This window comes from Octodon degus, unplaced genomic scaffold, assembly GCF_000260255.1.
Source record: "Octodon degus isolate 3935 unplaced genomic scaffold, OctDeg1.0 scaffold00022, whole genome shotgun sequence".
Lineage (NCBI taxonomy): Eukaryota > Metazoa > Chordata > Mammalia > Rodentia > Octodontidae > Octodon > Octodon degus.
This window is the reverse complement of record NW_004524598.1, coordinates 21,533,466-21,550,265: the sequence shown is the minus strand read 5'-3', so window position 1 is coordinate 21,550,265 and position 16,800 is coordinate 21,533,466. Positions and strand designations below refer to the sequence as shown.

The following is a 16,800-nucleotide window of genomic DNA, read 5'->3' as shown; positions in this document are numbered from 1 at the left end:
CCGTTTAAGCAGTCTTACTAGGACTGGACCAAGGCTACATAGTTGACAACAGGGGTGTGAATCTGTGTGTGTGCTGTGTAGGCATATAACTCTCCTGTCTGCCCTCTTCTCTCTAAAGTTTTCTAGACTAAGATCAAGGTCTCAGTGTCCTCAGAGTTAAACTCAATGGTGACACCATACGTGCTGATTTCAGTCGTTTCCACGAATGTAGAGATTGCAAATTGGAATTGTCGTGTTGTTTTTAAATTGTCAAGAGTACATATTTTTCATGAAGGGCTGTTTGAGTGTTAGAAGTGGAGCATTACTTATTGGACAGAGGGACCGGTGAATCAGAGAGGGCCCAGGGGAGCTCAAGGGGGCCGTGCGGTGGTTGGTGCAATCCAAGCCTGCCCTCCCTAGCTCACGGACTGGGTTTTCGAAGATCTGTTTGGGCGGGAGAGACAGAGGGGTGTTTTTATGATACCAGGGAAACTGAGGAGAAGTTGAAGGCCTGCAGCTTTTGGAATCTGCTCAGCAAACAGTCTCAGTGCCCCTGACTGTCAAAGCCCGTCCCTGGGCTGCGCCGCGTGTCTTCTCACAAAAAGGACAGAGAAGTCATAGACTTCTTGTACCAACTTCTATTGCTGAAGTTTCCTGGCATCAATGTGCACAAAACAACTGCAGGAAAGTCATCTTTACCTGGCGTTTTGGAAGGGCGATGACCCAACTTATGTATAACAATGGAAAAGTGTCTTTTAAATGATGAGACGTCTCTTTGCATTGCTGAGATGTAGCGGTAGTTTATTTTTTATTTATTTATTATTTTTTTTTAGCGGTAGTTTATTAACCTTTCAGGGCAGTGTGAAATTCCAGAAGGCAGCTCTGGAGTGGGTAGAAAGCAACTTGGGTTTTAATGGAAACCTGTTGCACTGGCTTTGCCAGCTTTTGAATATTACTATGTTTCATTTTCTTCTTCTTTAGAGTAGGCAGTAGGGTCCCCAGAGGACACACCTCACAGGGCTGTTGCCAGTAGCTAATGAAATGGAAACTTTGGGTAAAGCATGAAGCAGGGTTCAAACACAGAGCTTTGTTTTTGCTCTGTGGGCATGTGGAATGGGGAAGCAGGTGGCTGGGCTTAAAAGAAATTCTAATAGAGAAGCCAGAGTTAGATGCCAACATTCCTCAGCTGGGTTGCTTAAGTTTTATGGGTGTCAGCTGCCGTATGCCTCTGTGCTCCATGTGAGAAGCAGCCAACTTTTGCTGTTCACAGGGCTGGCTAAATTTTTCCAGGGAAAAGCCAGATTTAATTGGGCTTTCACATTTCAAGTTGACAGTTGAGATAGTTTTGTCCGGCATCCTGCTTTCTCTGCTTGTGCTGCGGTATGATGCTGAGGACAGGGTATTACGGTGAAAAAAATCATGGGCATCTGCTGGTATTTGCCTTGGGGGAGAGTGGAAGTAGGGCTGAAGGTTCTCTTGAAGTTCTGTCTTGACCTTGACAGTCTCCTTCATGCAGACAACCTGGTTTTTATTCTGTTATCCCTGATGAGACTCTGCAAGATGGATTAATTAGTGCTCTGCATTTTCTGTAATAAAATTTCCCCTCACAGATGTCCCTGTGCATGTGTCGGCTGGTCACCTTCACAAGCTCTTACAGGACAGTGCCGATGGCTTCACATCCAGGTACCTTGGTGTCAGTGACTTCGTCGTGGAGGAGGACCGGAGCTCCTGCTATGAACATGTGTGGACCCTTGCCTGGTCCACCCAAGTTGGGGACCTGCCCAATTTGATTGAGGTATGTATGTTGTCCCTTGAGGGCACCACATGGATTTGGTACCCTAGAGAAATTTTGTATAAAAGAAAGAGTAAAGGAAATCTAGGATCTTTCTTTCAGGAAGTTTTCAACACTGATTTTGCATCTCCCTGATAAAGCAGCCTAATCTGGTGTCTCCTTTCTTAACTGTGAGGATAGAGAAGTCATTGGTCAGTGTCCACCACACCATAATTCCACATCTGTTATCGGGTAATTTAAGCAGATGTGATTGACTTAGCTATCGTGGAGGCAGATGGAATACCAGAAGGAAGTTTAGGAAAGGATTTGCTGTCTTTGGATAATGACAAAACCAGATGCTCCTGCATATTTAGGGCCTTTAAAAAGAATCTAATGATCATCTAGCATTGGATTATTATAAAATGAGGCCCAGAATGAAATCTTACTCCATTTATATGACATTATGGGTCATCCAGTTTTCATTCAAAATCCCAGCATGGAGACGGAGAAGGCACGGGAGGCTTTGCTGTTGTCCCAGAGCAATGGTTTCTCATATTTTATTGTAAAATGTTTGATTGAAGATAGATAAAGCAGAGAAGTATATGAAGCAAAAGAGACTTAGAAGATCAGTATGCAGTGTCTCTTCTGGCCTTTCCACTTGCAAATAAGTACGCTGCTAATTCCCGGGTGCTTCCACTAGCTCTCACTGGCAGTTCACCAGGTTTCAATCTTTGTCACGTTGGGTTTTACTTTCTAGCTCTGATTTATTTCAAGCGCAGTGTGTGAAAACCCTGATCACTTGTTTTAACCAAGAGTAGATTGCTGGCTCATGACAGTTTGCCACACATGTACCCATCCTAGGTCTCTGATCAGAATCTTACCGGGGTGAATCCAGTGGTAGCTCTTCGTGTGGTGTATGATGGTGGAGTTTTCCTTGGACCCATATTCGGGGACATGTTGGCCACTGCTCACCAGCATGCTCAGGTGAGTGGGCAAGCCATCAGAAGAGCCTCCAGTCTCACTCACTGATTTGTAATGTGGGTGATGACTTAGCTCCCCAGGGTCACTTTTCTACCAGGTTGAATGGGGGCAGTTATGGCTGTCCTCCTCCTAACTTTCACAGGGTATGCAAAACATGATGAAAAAATATACATGCCTCATCACAAGAATACTCTATTGTAATTATTATTATTATTATTATTTTTTTTTAATGGTACCAGGGGTTGAACTCTGGACCTTGCACTTGCCAGGCAAGTGCTTATTCTACTGAGCTATCTGCCCAGCCCCCTCTATTGTAATTATTAATGCTATTATCATGATGAAACAAAAAACAGAGAACATCTCTAGCTAAATATGATTTGTGCTCTTTTTGTCTTTAAAAGGTCTTTCCCATCTGCTCATATTTGTATTGTGAGTTACCCGATTTTAATTTAAGAAAAATTTATTTATTTATTTATTTATTTATGTATTTAGGACAAGGACTACAGGGTCTACAGGGTCTCACTACACAGATCAGACTTATAGTGATCCTCCTGTTTTCAGCCTCCCAAGCCCTGAAATTACAGGTGTGTGTCACCACACCCCGTCTCAGTCGCCGTCTTAGCGCACCTCGGGGGCAGGGCTGGCACGGCACACCAGGGATCGAACTCCAGCCGCTGCGCTCTGCCTAAGCAGGCACTTTAGTCTGCTGAGCTATCTGGCCAGCCCTAATATGAGAAAAATTTAAAATGTAAGAAGTGTAAGGAATACTAATTTTTAGTCAATGACTGACACACAGGTGCTCAAACTGAGAATTACTAATTTTCAGTGTTCTGATCTATTTGTACTTTTATTGTTTATTAAAAAAGTGAAACTATGGATAAATTAAGAGGTTATTTTCTAAGCTATTCAGCTATCTCTTTTGTAAAGAAATGCCATCATAATTACCATGTATGCTTTTAATCCATTTTTATATGTAGAGAACCAATTGAGTTTTCCATCTTTTATGTTGTCATTTCTGAGTATTGTTTGAGATAATATTAGTTCTAGTAAAAGGGAAACACACACCGTATTTTGTCATTTTAAAACTAGAAGGTTCCAAATCATATGTCCGGATTCACTTCGGTCTTTAGCTGTGTGTTCAAGTAGTGAAGGTGGAGGAAGGGCCCCCTTTATGGTCCTTCCTAGCAAAGAAAGGGCATTGCGTAGAGATGAAGAAAATGCAGCTGAAGCACCTTAGTTGAAAATGGAGAAATAAATAGACTCTGTACAGTTTAAGTTTATAGAATTTACTTCTGGATGATAGAGAAAAGATTCACCAAGCTTCAGCATCCTTGCCCCATGTGGCAGCACACGCCTGTCGTCCAGCTACTTGCTGCAGAAGGATCACTCGGGTTCAAGTGTTTAACACCAGTTTGGGCAACATAGTGAGCTGTCAGGACACACTGAATAACAAAAGGCAGGTTTAATTAATTGCATCGATGGCTTTCAGCATTTCTACTGCCGCTTTAAGAAAGTCTAACGTGTTGAGTCATCCATTACAGTTTAATGTTATGATTGGGAGCAATGGAACCTATAAGTGACACTAAGTGGGTTCAGGTCCCAGCTTAGCTGGGGCAATCTCTTGCAGCAGTTTCTGGCTATCCCTGTACCTGTGAAGCCTGAGCACTTGCTTTCACTGCCTTTGCTTTGTTGTAGGTGGTCGTGCGAGTGAATGACATACCGGCTCTGTGTCTGGGTTCCTGTTCTTTCCAGTACCTCCCAGGGCTGACTCCCAGGGTTCATTCTGTGTGGTGTTCCCTTGGTATGGTTTGTACATGGCTCTGAGCATCAATTTTAGATCGGTGGTTTGCTAGAGATCAGGTGGGTGGTGATGGGTGAGTTGAAGATGTGATCGTTCTTGAAGGGGAGCGTGAATGACATAGTGCACTGTTTGGTTCACCTAAGAGACATACTTATTCTTTGAAATGGGGGCCAGTAGGTTTTTGATGACCTCGTGTGTTTTATTTTCTTTGTCCTTTATATTGAAGAAGTCTTGGCTTCAATTCTCTCTCTCTTTCCCAATGACCTCTCATTAGTAGTTTGAGAAAATTTAAAATGGAGTTTATGGACTGCAATAGTAGATGTAGTTGTCCAATATTTGTGTCAGCACTCAACTACCTGAATTTTGGGAAAAAAAGGTGACAGAGATCAAATGCTTGGTGCTAGCGTAGGATCTCTTAAATGGCATTATGTCACTGAGAGATGATTTTGTTTTTGCATTTCTTTCTCCTGTTTAGATGGTGACACCAACCTACTGGTTTATATCACTGGAACTGGTTTATCTGGTGATTCCAAGTCTTTACAAGTTATGGTGAACCAAACAAGTTGCAAAGTTATTTTCTCAAACCAAACACTTGTGGTGTGTCAGACAGACCTGCTCCCCGTGGGAGTGCATCAGGTCTCGGTGCTGGTGAGACCCTCTGGGCTAGCTGTCAATGCCAGTGGAGAAGGCCTCTTCCTGCATGTGGAGCCTAGACTGGATGTCGTGGAACCTTCCAGAGCTGCAGAGATTGGTAATCTGGGAGAGGGTTGCACAAGACATCTGACCCTCTGAATCCAGGGTTCTTGCCTGTATGCAAGACTCCAGAGTCCTTTGTTCCTTAACTATGTCTTCTAATAGCAACTGTCATTTGAGTCCTGAAGTGAGTATCTTTGTCAAGCAAAAGGCTGTAGTTTGGCTGGTGGTGTCAGGCTCAGTGGGTTAGGGTGTCAAGCGGTGTTTGTTGGCCTAGTGGAAGTGATACTAGCCTGGGAGGTAGGACATGTCCCTGGTCTTTGGTCATACTGTAGGTCATGCATGTGAACTCAGCTGTTTCAGTTACTTCTCTGGGGCTTAATTTCTTAAAAATAATAATGATAAAAGAGTATCTCTTTTAAGTTGCCCTACATCCTGAATACTTATGACTGCCTGAAAGATGGAGAATGAGTCTGCAAATGGGCAAGATCCTTAACCAGGGAAAGCATCTGGTGAGCGTGAAGGTCCAGCCTTTCCTGCTTACTAGGAGCGTTGTACCCAGCTGGTCCTTCAGACATGCACTAACAGTGTGCCGGTCTGTGTTGCATAGTGGTGCTGTACATTACTCAGGTGCACGGGCTCGTGCTATTGTGCAGCCGACTACTGTCTGAGTGTGGAGAATCCAGGGCAGCAAATCTCACCCACACCACCGCCATTCATTGTGTCTTACTTGCATGGAAAACTTGAGACTTCTGCACGACTTTCTGCTCTGCAAGGGGCACATCCAGCTTACAGTAGCCCAGCTGGGTTTTAAGACTTTCAGGAATACAGGACTCAAGCTTATGTTTGCTGGTGGATCGATTTTGCAGCATAAATTCACTTCTTTTAGTGCTTTAGATTTTTGTAACTGTTCTGGTGGCCAAAGTCGAGGGCTCAGAATCTAAATAAATCAGCGCACTCTACTCACAAATGTATTGCTCCAAGGAACGCTTTGCTTCTGACGGCAGAGTAAGCGTGGATCACTTAAAAGAAGGAGTCGTGCAGCCCACCCCACCTCATCTGCTCAGGGAACAGAAGGAGCTCTTATTTCTCAGAGGTCTAAGGAAGGAACCCATAGGTGGTACTCAGAGTAAAAGATCAGACCCTATATTAACCCAATAATAATTGGTTTGAGTTTAGAGCACTTGATATTTAATATTCTTCTTATGCAATTTATAGGTGGGTTAGTCTTCCTACAGTATTACTGTCTCAGTTCGGGCCACACTGATCTTCTTTGGGTCCTGCCACAGGACTGCCACTGCCGCCACCTGTTTCCCCTACACAGAACGCCTGTGAAGGCAGGGGCATATCGGCCCTATCTTGTCTTGGACGGAGGAGTCCCCAGGACGCAGAACCTTAGTGCTGAGACTCTGTTCCAGGATAGTCAGGCCAAACAGGTCGTTTTCAGGATGTGCTGCGCCCGTGATGCCCAGCGGCAGGGTGTGCGGTCCTGGGAGGAGCTCAGTCTTACATTTTAGCCAGAGAGGCAAAACTCTGAGAAGGCCTCATGCTGGGTGGGTCCACACTAACTTCAGATTCAGGAGAAGGGAGGGAGGGACAGGCTGCAGCTGCTTTTTTCCTTGTAACCACACTTAAATTTTCCTGTTAGCTCTGCCACCTACATAGACTCAGCAGACTTTCCCCTGTCACTCTAGACTCCCTGTATTGCCCGTGTAGAGCCCTGTTCTGGGCACTGAAGCCCCCCGTACGTACAGTGCGGTCCAGGGCCAGTGGTGGCTGTGTTAGGAGTAGCTTCAGGCCCCACCCCAGACCCCAAATCAATCAGCAATTTACGAGGATCCTCACACAGTGTCTATGAGTTGCATAGTTTCTTGACATCACTGCTGTGGGTGATTGAAAGAGAGCCAGGCTGAGGCCCATCAGTAGAGACCGTATAGATCCGAATGCATAGTGAATGTGGAGATTGGAGCCACCGCTTGCCGGAGGCTGAGTCGCCCCCTAAGGGCTTGTGAGAGCAACTGCGGCTTTACCCTAGCCACCCCCTTGGTCACTGTCATGCTTCACGAAGAGTTGCCTTCTCCTAGGCTGGGCCCCCACAAGGCACCTCAGGAAGGGAAGGGGCTACAGGGTGATGGAGGGCTGTCGGTGACAGGGTGACCACTGGCACTGGAGGAAGGACAGAATGACCTTGGAAAGTGGCGATGCAGACACAGTGGAGGTGTGAGCCCTGAGGGCATCGCGGGGAAGGGAGTGGAAGGCTGCAGAAGGGTCAGTGATGTCCTGAGTCAGAGCGAGTTTAGCCTGTTCCAAGAACAATAAGGAGGTCACGGAGGCGGGAGGAGATAGAAGAAGGGGAGGAGGGGGGCGATGACAGGAGCAGGCCATATGGCCGCAGGGGCTGAGGACAACATTTGCTTCCACTCTGCGTGAGATATGGGGCAGCAGGAAACTTCAAGTGATCTCACAGTTCAGCGGGCGTGCACCTCGCTGCTGTCAGACTCACGGACACTTTCATCATCCCACAGAGAACCTGTGCTCCTTAGCAGCCTTCGCAATTCCTTCGTCCTTTCAGTCTCTCACAGCCACTGAAAGATTTTGTTTCAATGAAGTTTCCTTTTTTAGATATTTGATATAAATACTATCACATAATATGTGCTTTTTGTTGCAGGCCCTTCAGTCTCTGTCTCTGTCTCTCTCTGTCTCTGTCTCTCTCTCTGTCTCTCTCTGTCTCTCTCTGTCTCTCTCTCTCTGTCTCTCTCTCTCTGTCTCTCTCTCTCTCTCTCTCTCTCTCTCTCCCCTTGATCTTGCTGTGCTGTCCAGATCAGGCTAGAACTCTTGGTCTCAGTTGATTCTCCTGCCTCAGCTTCCCAAGTGCTGGGACCACAAGCTCATGTCACCACAATTGGCTGTTATCTTTATTTTTTCAAAAAATTAATAATCATTTGAATAGTTGTGAAGTGATGCTCACTGTTGGTGATTTGCACTTTGGTGTGTGTGCGGGGTCTCCCTCCGCAGCTCGGGCTCGTAGTGACCCTCCTGTTTTTTGCCTCCCTAGTGCTGGGATTACAGGCCTGCACCACCACGCCCGGACTCCATCGCTGGCTCAGCGTGCCCTGCGGTGGGGTCCACATGGCATGCAGTATCAGGGATCGAACCCTGGCCCCTGCGTTTACCTATCTTGTGCTTTCTACCACCATGCCTGGTTTTGGTGGCCAGCATGGCGTGCCTGGGGTTCCGGGGCAGCATGGCGTGATGTGCCAGGGATGGAACGTGCGTTCTTGTGCTTGCCAGGCAGGCCCTGAGACTGCTGAACTATCTCCCCAAATTGGCACGAGTGTTGTTAATTTTGGTGAAGTCCAGGCATCTTTGGTGGTGGTGTTACTTGTGTTTTCGGTTTCATACTTAAGAACAGTTGCCTAATGGTGTTACAAAGACCCATGCCTACGTCTTCTCTAAGATTTTTGTTGTTTTTTCTCTTACACTCAAGTTTTTAATTACTTTTGAGTTAATTTTTATGCATCATTTGAGACTGTGGTCTGTATTAGCTTGCTAGGGAAACTATAATCGGTTACCATAAACTGTATACCTCAAACAACAAAATTTTATTTTCTCATAGTTTTGGAAAGTTGGGATCAAAATCTCTCCAGGGTTGGTTCCTTGGGAATCAGCCTTTGAGAAAGAATCTGCTCTGTGCCCCTCCCAAGCGGCTGGTAATTTATTGGCAACCTTTGGTGTTCCATGGCTTGTAGAACGTTCTCTTGACCTCTGCCTTCATCTTTGTGTGATGTTGCTCTCTGACTCTTCCTTGTCCAAATTTTCCCTTTTTATAAGGTCGTCCACGCCCTTCCAAGACATGCACTTTACATTAAGTAAGCAAATCCACAAACATCATTTTCCCAAATAAGGCTGAATCTTGAATACTAGGGAGTGGGAAATCAATGTATGAATTTTTGGGGGTAAGTTGAAATTCAACCTCACACAGGATCCAACTTTATTCTTTTGTATATAAATATACTGTAATATCATTTTGAACATATGTAAAAATATTAGCAGTATAACTTATTAGAAATGGAATTGCTACATCAGGAATTTATATTTTAAAAATTTTGATGGGTATACAATTTTTTTTAGAGGTTGTACAATTTATTCTCTATGTGTATATGAGTACCTATTGACCACATTGTTCTAACTGTGCTTTTGAACTTTTTCTCATTTACCAATCTCATAGGAGAGAAGCAACATTTCCAAGTAGTTTTAATTTACATTCCTTAAGAGAGAAATGGAATATCTTTTCAAGTGATTAAGAGGTATTATATTTTCTTTTCAGTGAACTATTCATCTTAGTTCTTTTTTTCTAATTGGATTATATGCTTTCTCCCTAAGTTTAAGGAATGGTTGATATGTTGAGGATAGGATCTCAGTATATTTTTATTATTTGTCCCTTTTTTGCTTTTGCAATTCATAAATAATTTTAATTTTAATAAAGTTTATCTTATTATGTATAACTTCAGGGTTTGTAAAATACTTAGCATAAATTTTTCTGCCTATGAAATTATATAAAAATTAAAATTCTGTCCTGTTTTCTTTTAGTTTTTTTGTGCTTTCCTTTAAAATATTTAATCAGTTTGGAATTTATTTTTGATGAAGGACATGAGGTAAAAATTCAGATTTAGTTTCTTGTTCTTTGCTTATTTTATGACTGAATAAATAATCTGTGGTGTTCTCACGTAGAACAGCGTGCTTACCGCGTCCCTCGGCTCCATACTCGTGTGGCCTTCCTTCTGGAAACAGTTCCTTTGCTTCCCTGGCTCAGTGAGCTCTGTTATTACAGTCTAACTCTGGTTTTAAAACAGGTAGTTTGGTACCTGGAAGAAGATATTTTTACTTTCATTTTTGAAATTTTGCTTTGTGGCTTTTCTTTCTTTCTCTCCCTCTTTCTCTCTGTCTTTCTCTCTCTGCAGTACCAGGGACCGAACTCAGGCCCTTGTGCTTGCCAGGCCGGCACTTATGCTGCTGAGCTATCTCCCCAGCCCACTTATTTAACTTTCAAACTATCTGGTCTAATTTAAATAAAGAGTCTATTCATATTTTTATTGGAATTGCACTGAAGCTCCTGTTTAACTTAGAGAGAGTATGATGATCATTCCTTCTATTATTTAGTTTCCTTATCTAACTTTTAAACAATTTATTAGACTATTCAGCAATATTTCAAAGTTTTCTTCAGTTTTTTAGCTTGAATTTGTGTTGTCAGTTTTATTTACAGATATTGTACCTTTTATGTCTGTATTATGTTAATATTTCCTCTACGTTACTCTTTAACCTACAGGTCTAATGTAGTCTTTTACACTTACTTTTTATGGCATCTATATTTTAGGACATTCTTCCACTTAGTGACATGTCACAAAGGTTGTCATGGGTTGTGTTAATGCTCCTTCTCTTCCTCACATGCCTCTGATCTCCTCCTTCTTTTTTTGGTTTTTCAAGGCAGAGGCTCACTATGTGTTCCTGGCTGGCCTTGAACTTGCTCCATCCTCCTGCCTCAGCCTGCCGGGTGCTGGGGACCAGGAGTGTGCCGTCACAACCAGCTCTGCTCCTCACTCCCGCTTCCTCCTCATACTCGGGTGAACACATCTCTTCTTTCGTGACCTTCACGAAAGATCTACCTCCTGGGAAGATGGCAAGCAGGATCATTTTCCTCCTCAGTTCTGAGTGGGCTTCTAGTCGGGCAGGGTGGTCCCAGTCACTCTGGAAGTGAGGCAGGGGGTCAGTGAAGCCCATGAGACCCAACCATCTGGGCAGCATAGAAGACTGCAGCTCACAAAAATAAGAAGTGAGTTGTCTGTGCACCATCTAGACCAGGGCTGTCCTCCTGTACAGAAAAAATTGTGCTGTGGCGTCCATAGGATTTGGGATCGCTTCTCTTCTCACTGACATCAGTGGCCAGGAGATGGGGTTGGTAGGACTGCCTTTCATTGGTCATCAGAGAAATCCGATGGCCTCGAGTGGCGGTCATTTCTTCCCACATGTTGACTGAGCCAGTGTGTGCGCCGTCAGCCATCAAGTAGGAAGAGAAAGAGACAGTGACGTTTGTAGGTGAAGAAAATGTAGACTGGTGAGCCAGAGATATGACAACAAAGAGCCTGACTTGCCCTGCTGTCGTGTCGTGGCCACCTCCACTTGGCCTCTCGGGAGAATGCTACCTTTGCAGGACTGGCTAAAGTGACATTTTAGAATTTAGAACAGAAGGAATTTCCAAAGGTTGCTTTTCTGGCTTATGGCAATAGAGCATCACTCTTGTGTTTTATTCTTAAAGGTCTCGAGGATGGATTCATACTTTTTCTAGCCCCAGTTGCTAGTTTTCTCTCTCTGTAGGGTAATTAGTGTTTCCATTCAGTTCTTTTCTCCAATTTGACTATGGCTGTCACTAGAGAGCTTTACGTTATGCTTTCATTTCTTTTTTTGTGGATAATTATTTCTTGTACGCCTATCTGGGTGCAGGTCCTGTATGAAAATGCTACTTTTGTTGCAGGAGGGCTCTGGGCCACCATCTGGGGCTCTAGTTTGGAAAGTGTCAGCCTTGTGTTCTTCGGATCTCAGCCTTGTGTGATCAATGTCACTACAAGAACTTCACGAAGAATTCAATGCAAAATTCCTCCCAGGGTAAGTGGATTCCTCTGACAACGTCTTTCTATGTGGGTGGGCAACCCTTAGTAACATAAAATTTTCAGCAGATCACTTCAGAGGACTGAATTAAATGAGATGAACTTCTCATGAGACAGTGTGCTTTTATTGTATGCATAGTCTGTTCTGCTATGAAGAGAAAGCTGACTGTACCTGCGGGGCTTGCAATTAGCGCAAGTTGATTCATTCAAAAGCAAAGCAACCCAGTCAGTCTTTCTTAGTCAGCTTGTTTGTTGCTAGGACCAAATACCTGACATACATGAGCTAGAAGAGAAGAGAATTATTTTTGCTCATGGTTTTAGCCTGTGGTTGGCGGGCTCTAAACCATAGACATCAAGGTAGAGGGGCTGGCAGAGTAGGGCCATTTACCTCATGGTGACCAGAAGCAGAGAAAGAGCAAATGGAGTGGGAGAGAAAAGAGGCTGGGGACAGGCCCTTCCAGCTCGTGCCCCAGGACCCGCTCCCCCACCAGGACCCCACCGGCTAGTGGTCTATCCAGCTAGCAACTCACCAGTGACTCAACCCATTGATAAGTGTAGCTCCCACTGATCCAGTCGCCTTCTAAAAGCCCCATCTCTGAGTGTGTTAGACCTCTGGAGCCATTTTATTTATTTTATTTTTTAAAGAATACAAAAGATGTTAAAAAAATTAGAAATGATACGAAATTTCATTAAACAAAGTCATAGGAATTAGACAATGGTTGTTGTATTGCATAATGTTATCTTCAAATTAGTTGTTTAGATTGCCAAATATAAACCTGAAAAACTGGTAAAAAAAAAAAAAGTTATAAGAAGTTAAAAAGAAGAAAAAAAAAAGCATTAACTGCTCCTTTAGTAGACCAGCAGAAATCAGTAGTACAATTACCCAAACTATCCTTCTATATATACACATAAATATATCATTTTCCCTTCTTTCTTTTGTCCTTTTCCTCATTCCAGATTTTTTCTTCTCATCAAACTCATTTTTCCCCTCTCACAGTATCTGTTGTAGCTTTCAGATTTTATTTACTCTTTCAGGTTCTCACGTTAGTGAGACAATGCAATGTTTGCACATGTGGGTCTGATTTATTTCACTTACCAGTGCAGCCTCTAGCTGCATCCATTTACCTATGAAAGCCACGAATGTATCCTTTTCTTATAGCTGAGTAATATTTCATTATGTAAAAATACTACATCTTTTTTTACCCATTCCTCAATTGATGGGCATTTGGGTTGTTTCTAAGATTTAGCCATGATAAATTGCGTTGCTATAAACTTGGGTGCACATATATTTCTGTGGTATGATGTTTTCAGGTCTTTGGGAAAAGTACCTTGGAGGAGACTAGCAGGCTTAAATGGGAACTCCAACCCCAGTTTTTTGAGGAGGCTTCACATTGATTTCCATAGTGGTTTTACCAGCCTGCCTTCCCCCCAACAGTGGAGAAGGGCTCCTTTTGCCCCACAGCCCCTCCAGCATTTGTTGTTGGCTGACATCTTGACGATGGTTATTCTTTCTGGCATAATATAGTATGTATCTCAGCATTATTTTAATTTGCATCTCTTGAATGACTAATGATGTTGAACATTTTTTCATATATTTATTTGTCATTTGTATTTCTTCATTTGTGAAATGTATATTCATCTCAGATGCCCATTTTTCGATTGGGTCTTTGAATTTTGGAGTCATAAGTTTTTAAAATTCTTTATATGTTCTGCATAAAAGCCCTTTGTCTGAGGGAGAGTTGGGTATAATTTTTTTTCCCATTTAGTGGGTTTTCTTTTTACTCGTGTTGATTTATTTTGCTGTGCAGAAACTTTTCAAAAAGATGAAATCCCAATTGTTTATTCTTTGAAGTGTTTCTGGTGCACTTTGGTTTGTGCTCATTAGCTCCCTACCTACTCCCATGTCTTTAAGATTTCCACCCATTGGGCTGGGCAGCTAGCTCAGCGGTCTAAGTGCCTGCCTATAAGCACAAAGACCTGTGTTCAGTCCCTGGTACTGCGTGTCATGCTGGCCCCAGAGCCCCAGGTGTACTGTGTTGGCCACTGAAACCAGGCATGGTGGCACATGCCTGTAATCCAGCACTGGGGAGACTGAGACAGGAGGATTGCTATGAATCTCAGCTGTGTAGCAAGACCCTGTACCAAATTAAATAAATCATAAAAGAGATTTTCACCTACTTTCTCCTCCAGTAGGTTTAATGTTTCAGTTTCAATATTTAGATCTTTGATCCATTTTGATTGTAGTTGTGTGCATGGTGATAACTGGGTCTAGTTTTAGCCTTTGACATATGGAAAGCCAGTTTTTCTGGCCCTGTTTGTTAAAGAGGGTATCTTTCTTCCAGTGAATGTGTTTGGCTCCTTTGTCAAAGATAAAGTGGCTGAATGCATTTGTAGTTGTGTCTGCATCCTCTGGTCTGTTCCATTGATCCTCAGGCCGTTTTTTTTAAACCAGTACCATGCTGATTTCTTCACTGGCTTTGTAGTATAATTTCAAGACAGGGACTGTGATGCCTCCTGCCTTTTCTTAGCTGCCCAGGATTACCTTTGCTTTCTAGATCTCTACTGGTTCCAGATGGATTTTAGGGATGTTTTCTCTAGATCTGTGCAGTCCACTCTGGCAACATTTAAGATCACAGAACTTGACACCGTCCTAGTCCATACTTTCAGTACGTATTAACACCACAGCACATGCAGATTCACCTAGTACATATTTTGGTGGTGGGTTAAAAAACTTTCTTTCTTGAGCCAATGAAAACTTCCAACAGCAATTTAGTTTTCTGGCATGGATGTTAAGGATGGGATTTAGAAAATTCTAGAATATTTGATTTTTTTTGAAATAACTTTCTAGCAATTCTTTAATACTCCATTTTTTCCTTCAAGGCAATCCTTTCATAGGATGAGGTCACACACACCTGTAATCTCAGCACTTGGGGGCTCAGGCGAGAGGATCCAAGAGAGTTCGGGGCCAGCCTAGGCTACCTAGTGGGTTCAAGGCTGCCTGTACTGCATAGTGAGACTCTGTCTCAACAGACAAAGTCTCTGAGTTCTCTTTCTCCTCTCTGTCCTGTGACACTGAAGACTTGAGCCGGTCCCCTCCCTGGTGCACTGGTAGCGCCCGGCTTAGGAGAAAGTTGCACACTGAACTAGAGGTCCCTTGGAACGCAGGGACCTCAGAATGCCTCCTGATCCTGGTCCTTCAACTTTATCTCATTTACTTTTCCTGAAATATTATGAAAAGCTGGCTTTTCTGCATAAGCCACAAGCAATTACAGTCTGTAGTTGCACTATAATATGTGTAAATGTTCCTTATTATTGAGCATTTAGATGATTTCTGGATTTTCCTTTTGTAAAGAACAATTTGTACTTGTATATACTAGATCTTAAGTCTTTTCTTTCCATACTCCCTTCCCCTCCCTTCAACCCCTCCTTCCCTGCCCGTGCACAAATCTTTGTTTCTACCTCGTTCCTTCCATTCATCCTTCCCCGACCTCCTCCCTTACTCCCCTTGCCCTCTTGCTCCTTCCCATGCTCCTCCTTCCCCGTATCTCTCCTCTGTCGCCCTCCCTATTTGTCCTTAGCATCTTTCACACAGGAGAATCAACACTGCATTTAAACTTGTGTGTCCTATTTATTTCACTTAAGATTACGATTGCAGGGTGCTCCCATTTTCCTGCCAATGGCTCATGTTCGTTCTTCTTTGTGGCAGACCAATTCTACCCTGCTTCTGAATACCCCGTTGTCTATACCCGTTCATCTATCGATGGGCATATGGTGTGTTTGCGAGATTTAGCTATGACAAATTGTGCTGCTACAAACATGAGCATGCATGTGTTGCTGTTGTGTGATGATTTGAAAGGCCCCAATATCAGTCAATGAAATTGAAGAAGTACTTTGAAAAACTATCTTTTTTTCTTAGCATGTCTTTTCTTACCGTAGAAATTCACCACCTTGTGAAAAACATTTCAGCATGTAAGTTGCTCTCTTCCTTGCAGCTGTTTTTCTGCTTCAGTCTAGGTTGGTTATTTTCTAAATTTATTCTACAAATTCCATCTCAGTACTTCTCTTAATTGTATATAGGTGTGTATTCACTGTTCTTTGGGGTGTGTATATTCTTCTTTTCTATTGTTATTTATCAGTGAGAGTATAATCTTCAGAAACATTCTACAAAAGACAATGTGGGAGGGAACTTTTTGAGTGTTTGTATGTCTGAAAGTACCCTTATACTTGGCTGGTAGTTTAGCTAGGTATAGACATTGATTTGAACTTGCCTTTTATGTTCAAAAGCAACTGGTGTGATAATTGCAGATGACCCCTGTTTGCCTTTTAGCAGATCCTTCTGCATCTGTTCAACACAGCAATTCCCTAACTTAAGTGCTACATGTGTGTGAAATTTGAAAGTCACAAATAGAACCTTTTTATCAACTCACTTTATACGGACTTCGCTTTCCTAAAGTAAAACTAAATTTGATCTTAAAAATTTATTTTTTGAAGTGAGGAGGAGGAAGAGAAGGCAAGAAGGAAAAGGAAAGAAGGGACAAGTAAAAAAAAAATGAGAAAAGAATAAAAAGGAAACCAAGCTTTTGCAAATGGGCAGAGGAGGATGGGTTAAAGGGAGCACAGGGGAACAGGAAAAAATCAAGTTATATAACGTACAGGTACAAATTCTCTATGGTGGAGTGATCATTATGTGTATCTAAAATGTTCCAATAAAATCTGATTAAAAAGAAGAATCCCCATGAGTTTGGGGCGGGCTTGGATTATGTACTGAGACCTTCTCAAAAATGAATAAAGAAATATTAGAATATAACAGCACAACAATTGGTTTTCCAGGGGCTGGAAGGCTCCGTGGTGACTGTGACCGTGTTCACCTTGGGTCACTCTGCAGTTCTGCCTGGAGCATTTGCGTATGATTC

The 16,800-nt window shown here is 43.0% G+C and overlaps 1 protein-coding gene across 1 annotated transcript in view; it reads left to right on the top strand.

The window, feature by feature from the left end:
- Window positions 1-16,800, top strand: part of Pkhd1 (PKHD1, fibrocystin/polyductin) — a 503,959-nt gene that overhangs the window by 39,774 nt on the left and 447,385 nt on the right. Inside the window, 5 exon segments of the mRNA XM_023712007.1 lie at window positions 1,590-1,774; window positions 2,612-2,734; window positions 4,427-4,532; window positions 5,008-5,283; window positions 11,755-11,885. Of these exon segments, the coding sequence (XP_023567775.1) occupies window positions 1,590-1,774; window positions 2,612-2,734; window positions 4,427-4,532; window positions 5,008-5,283; window positions 11,755-11,885 (821 nt within the window).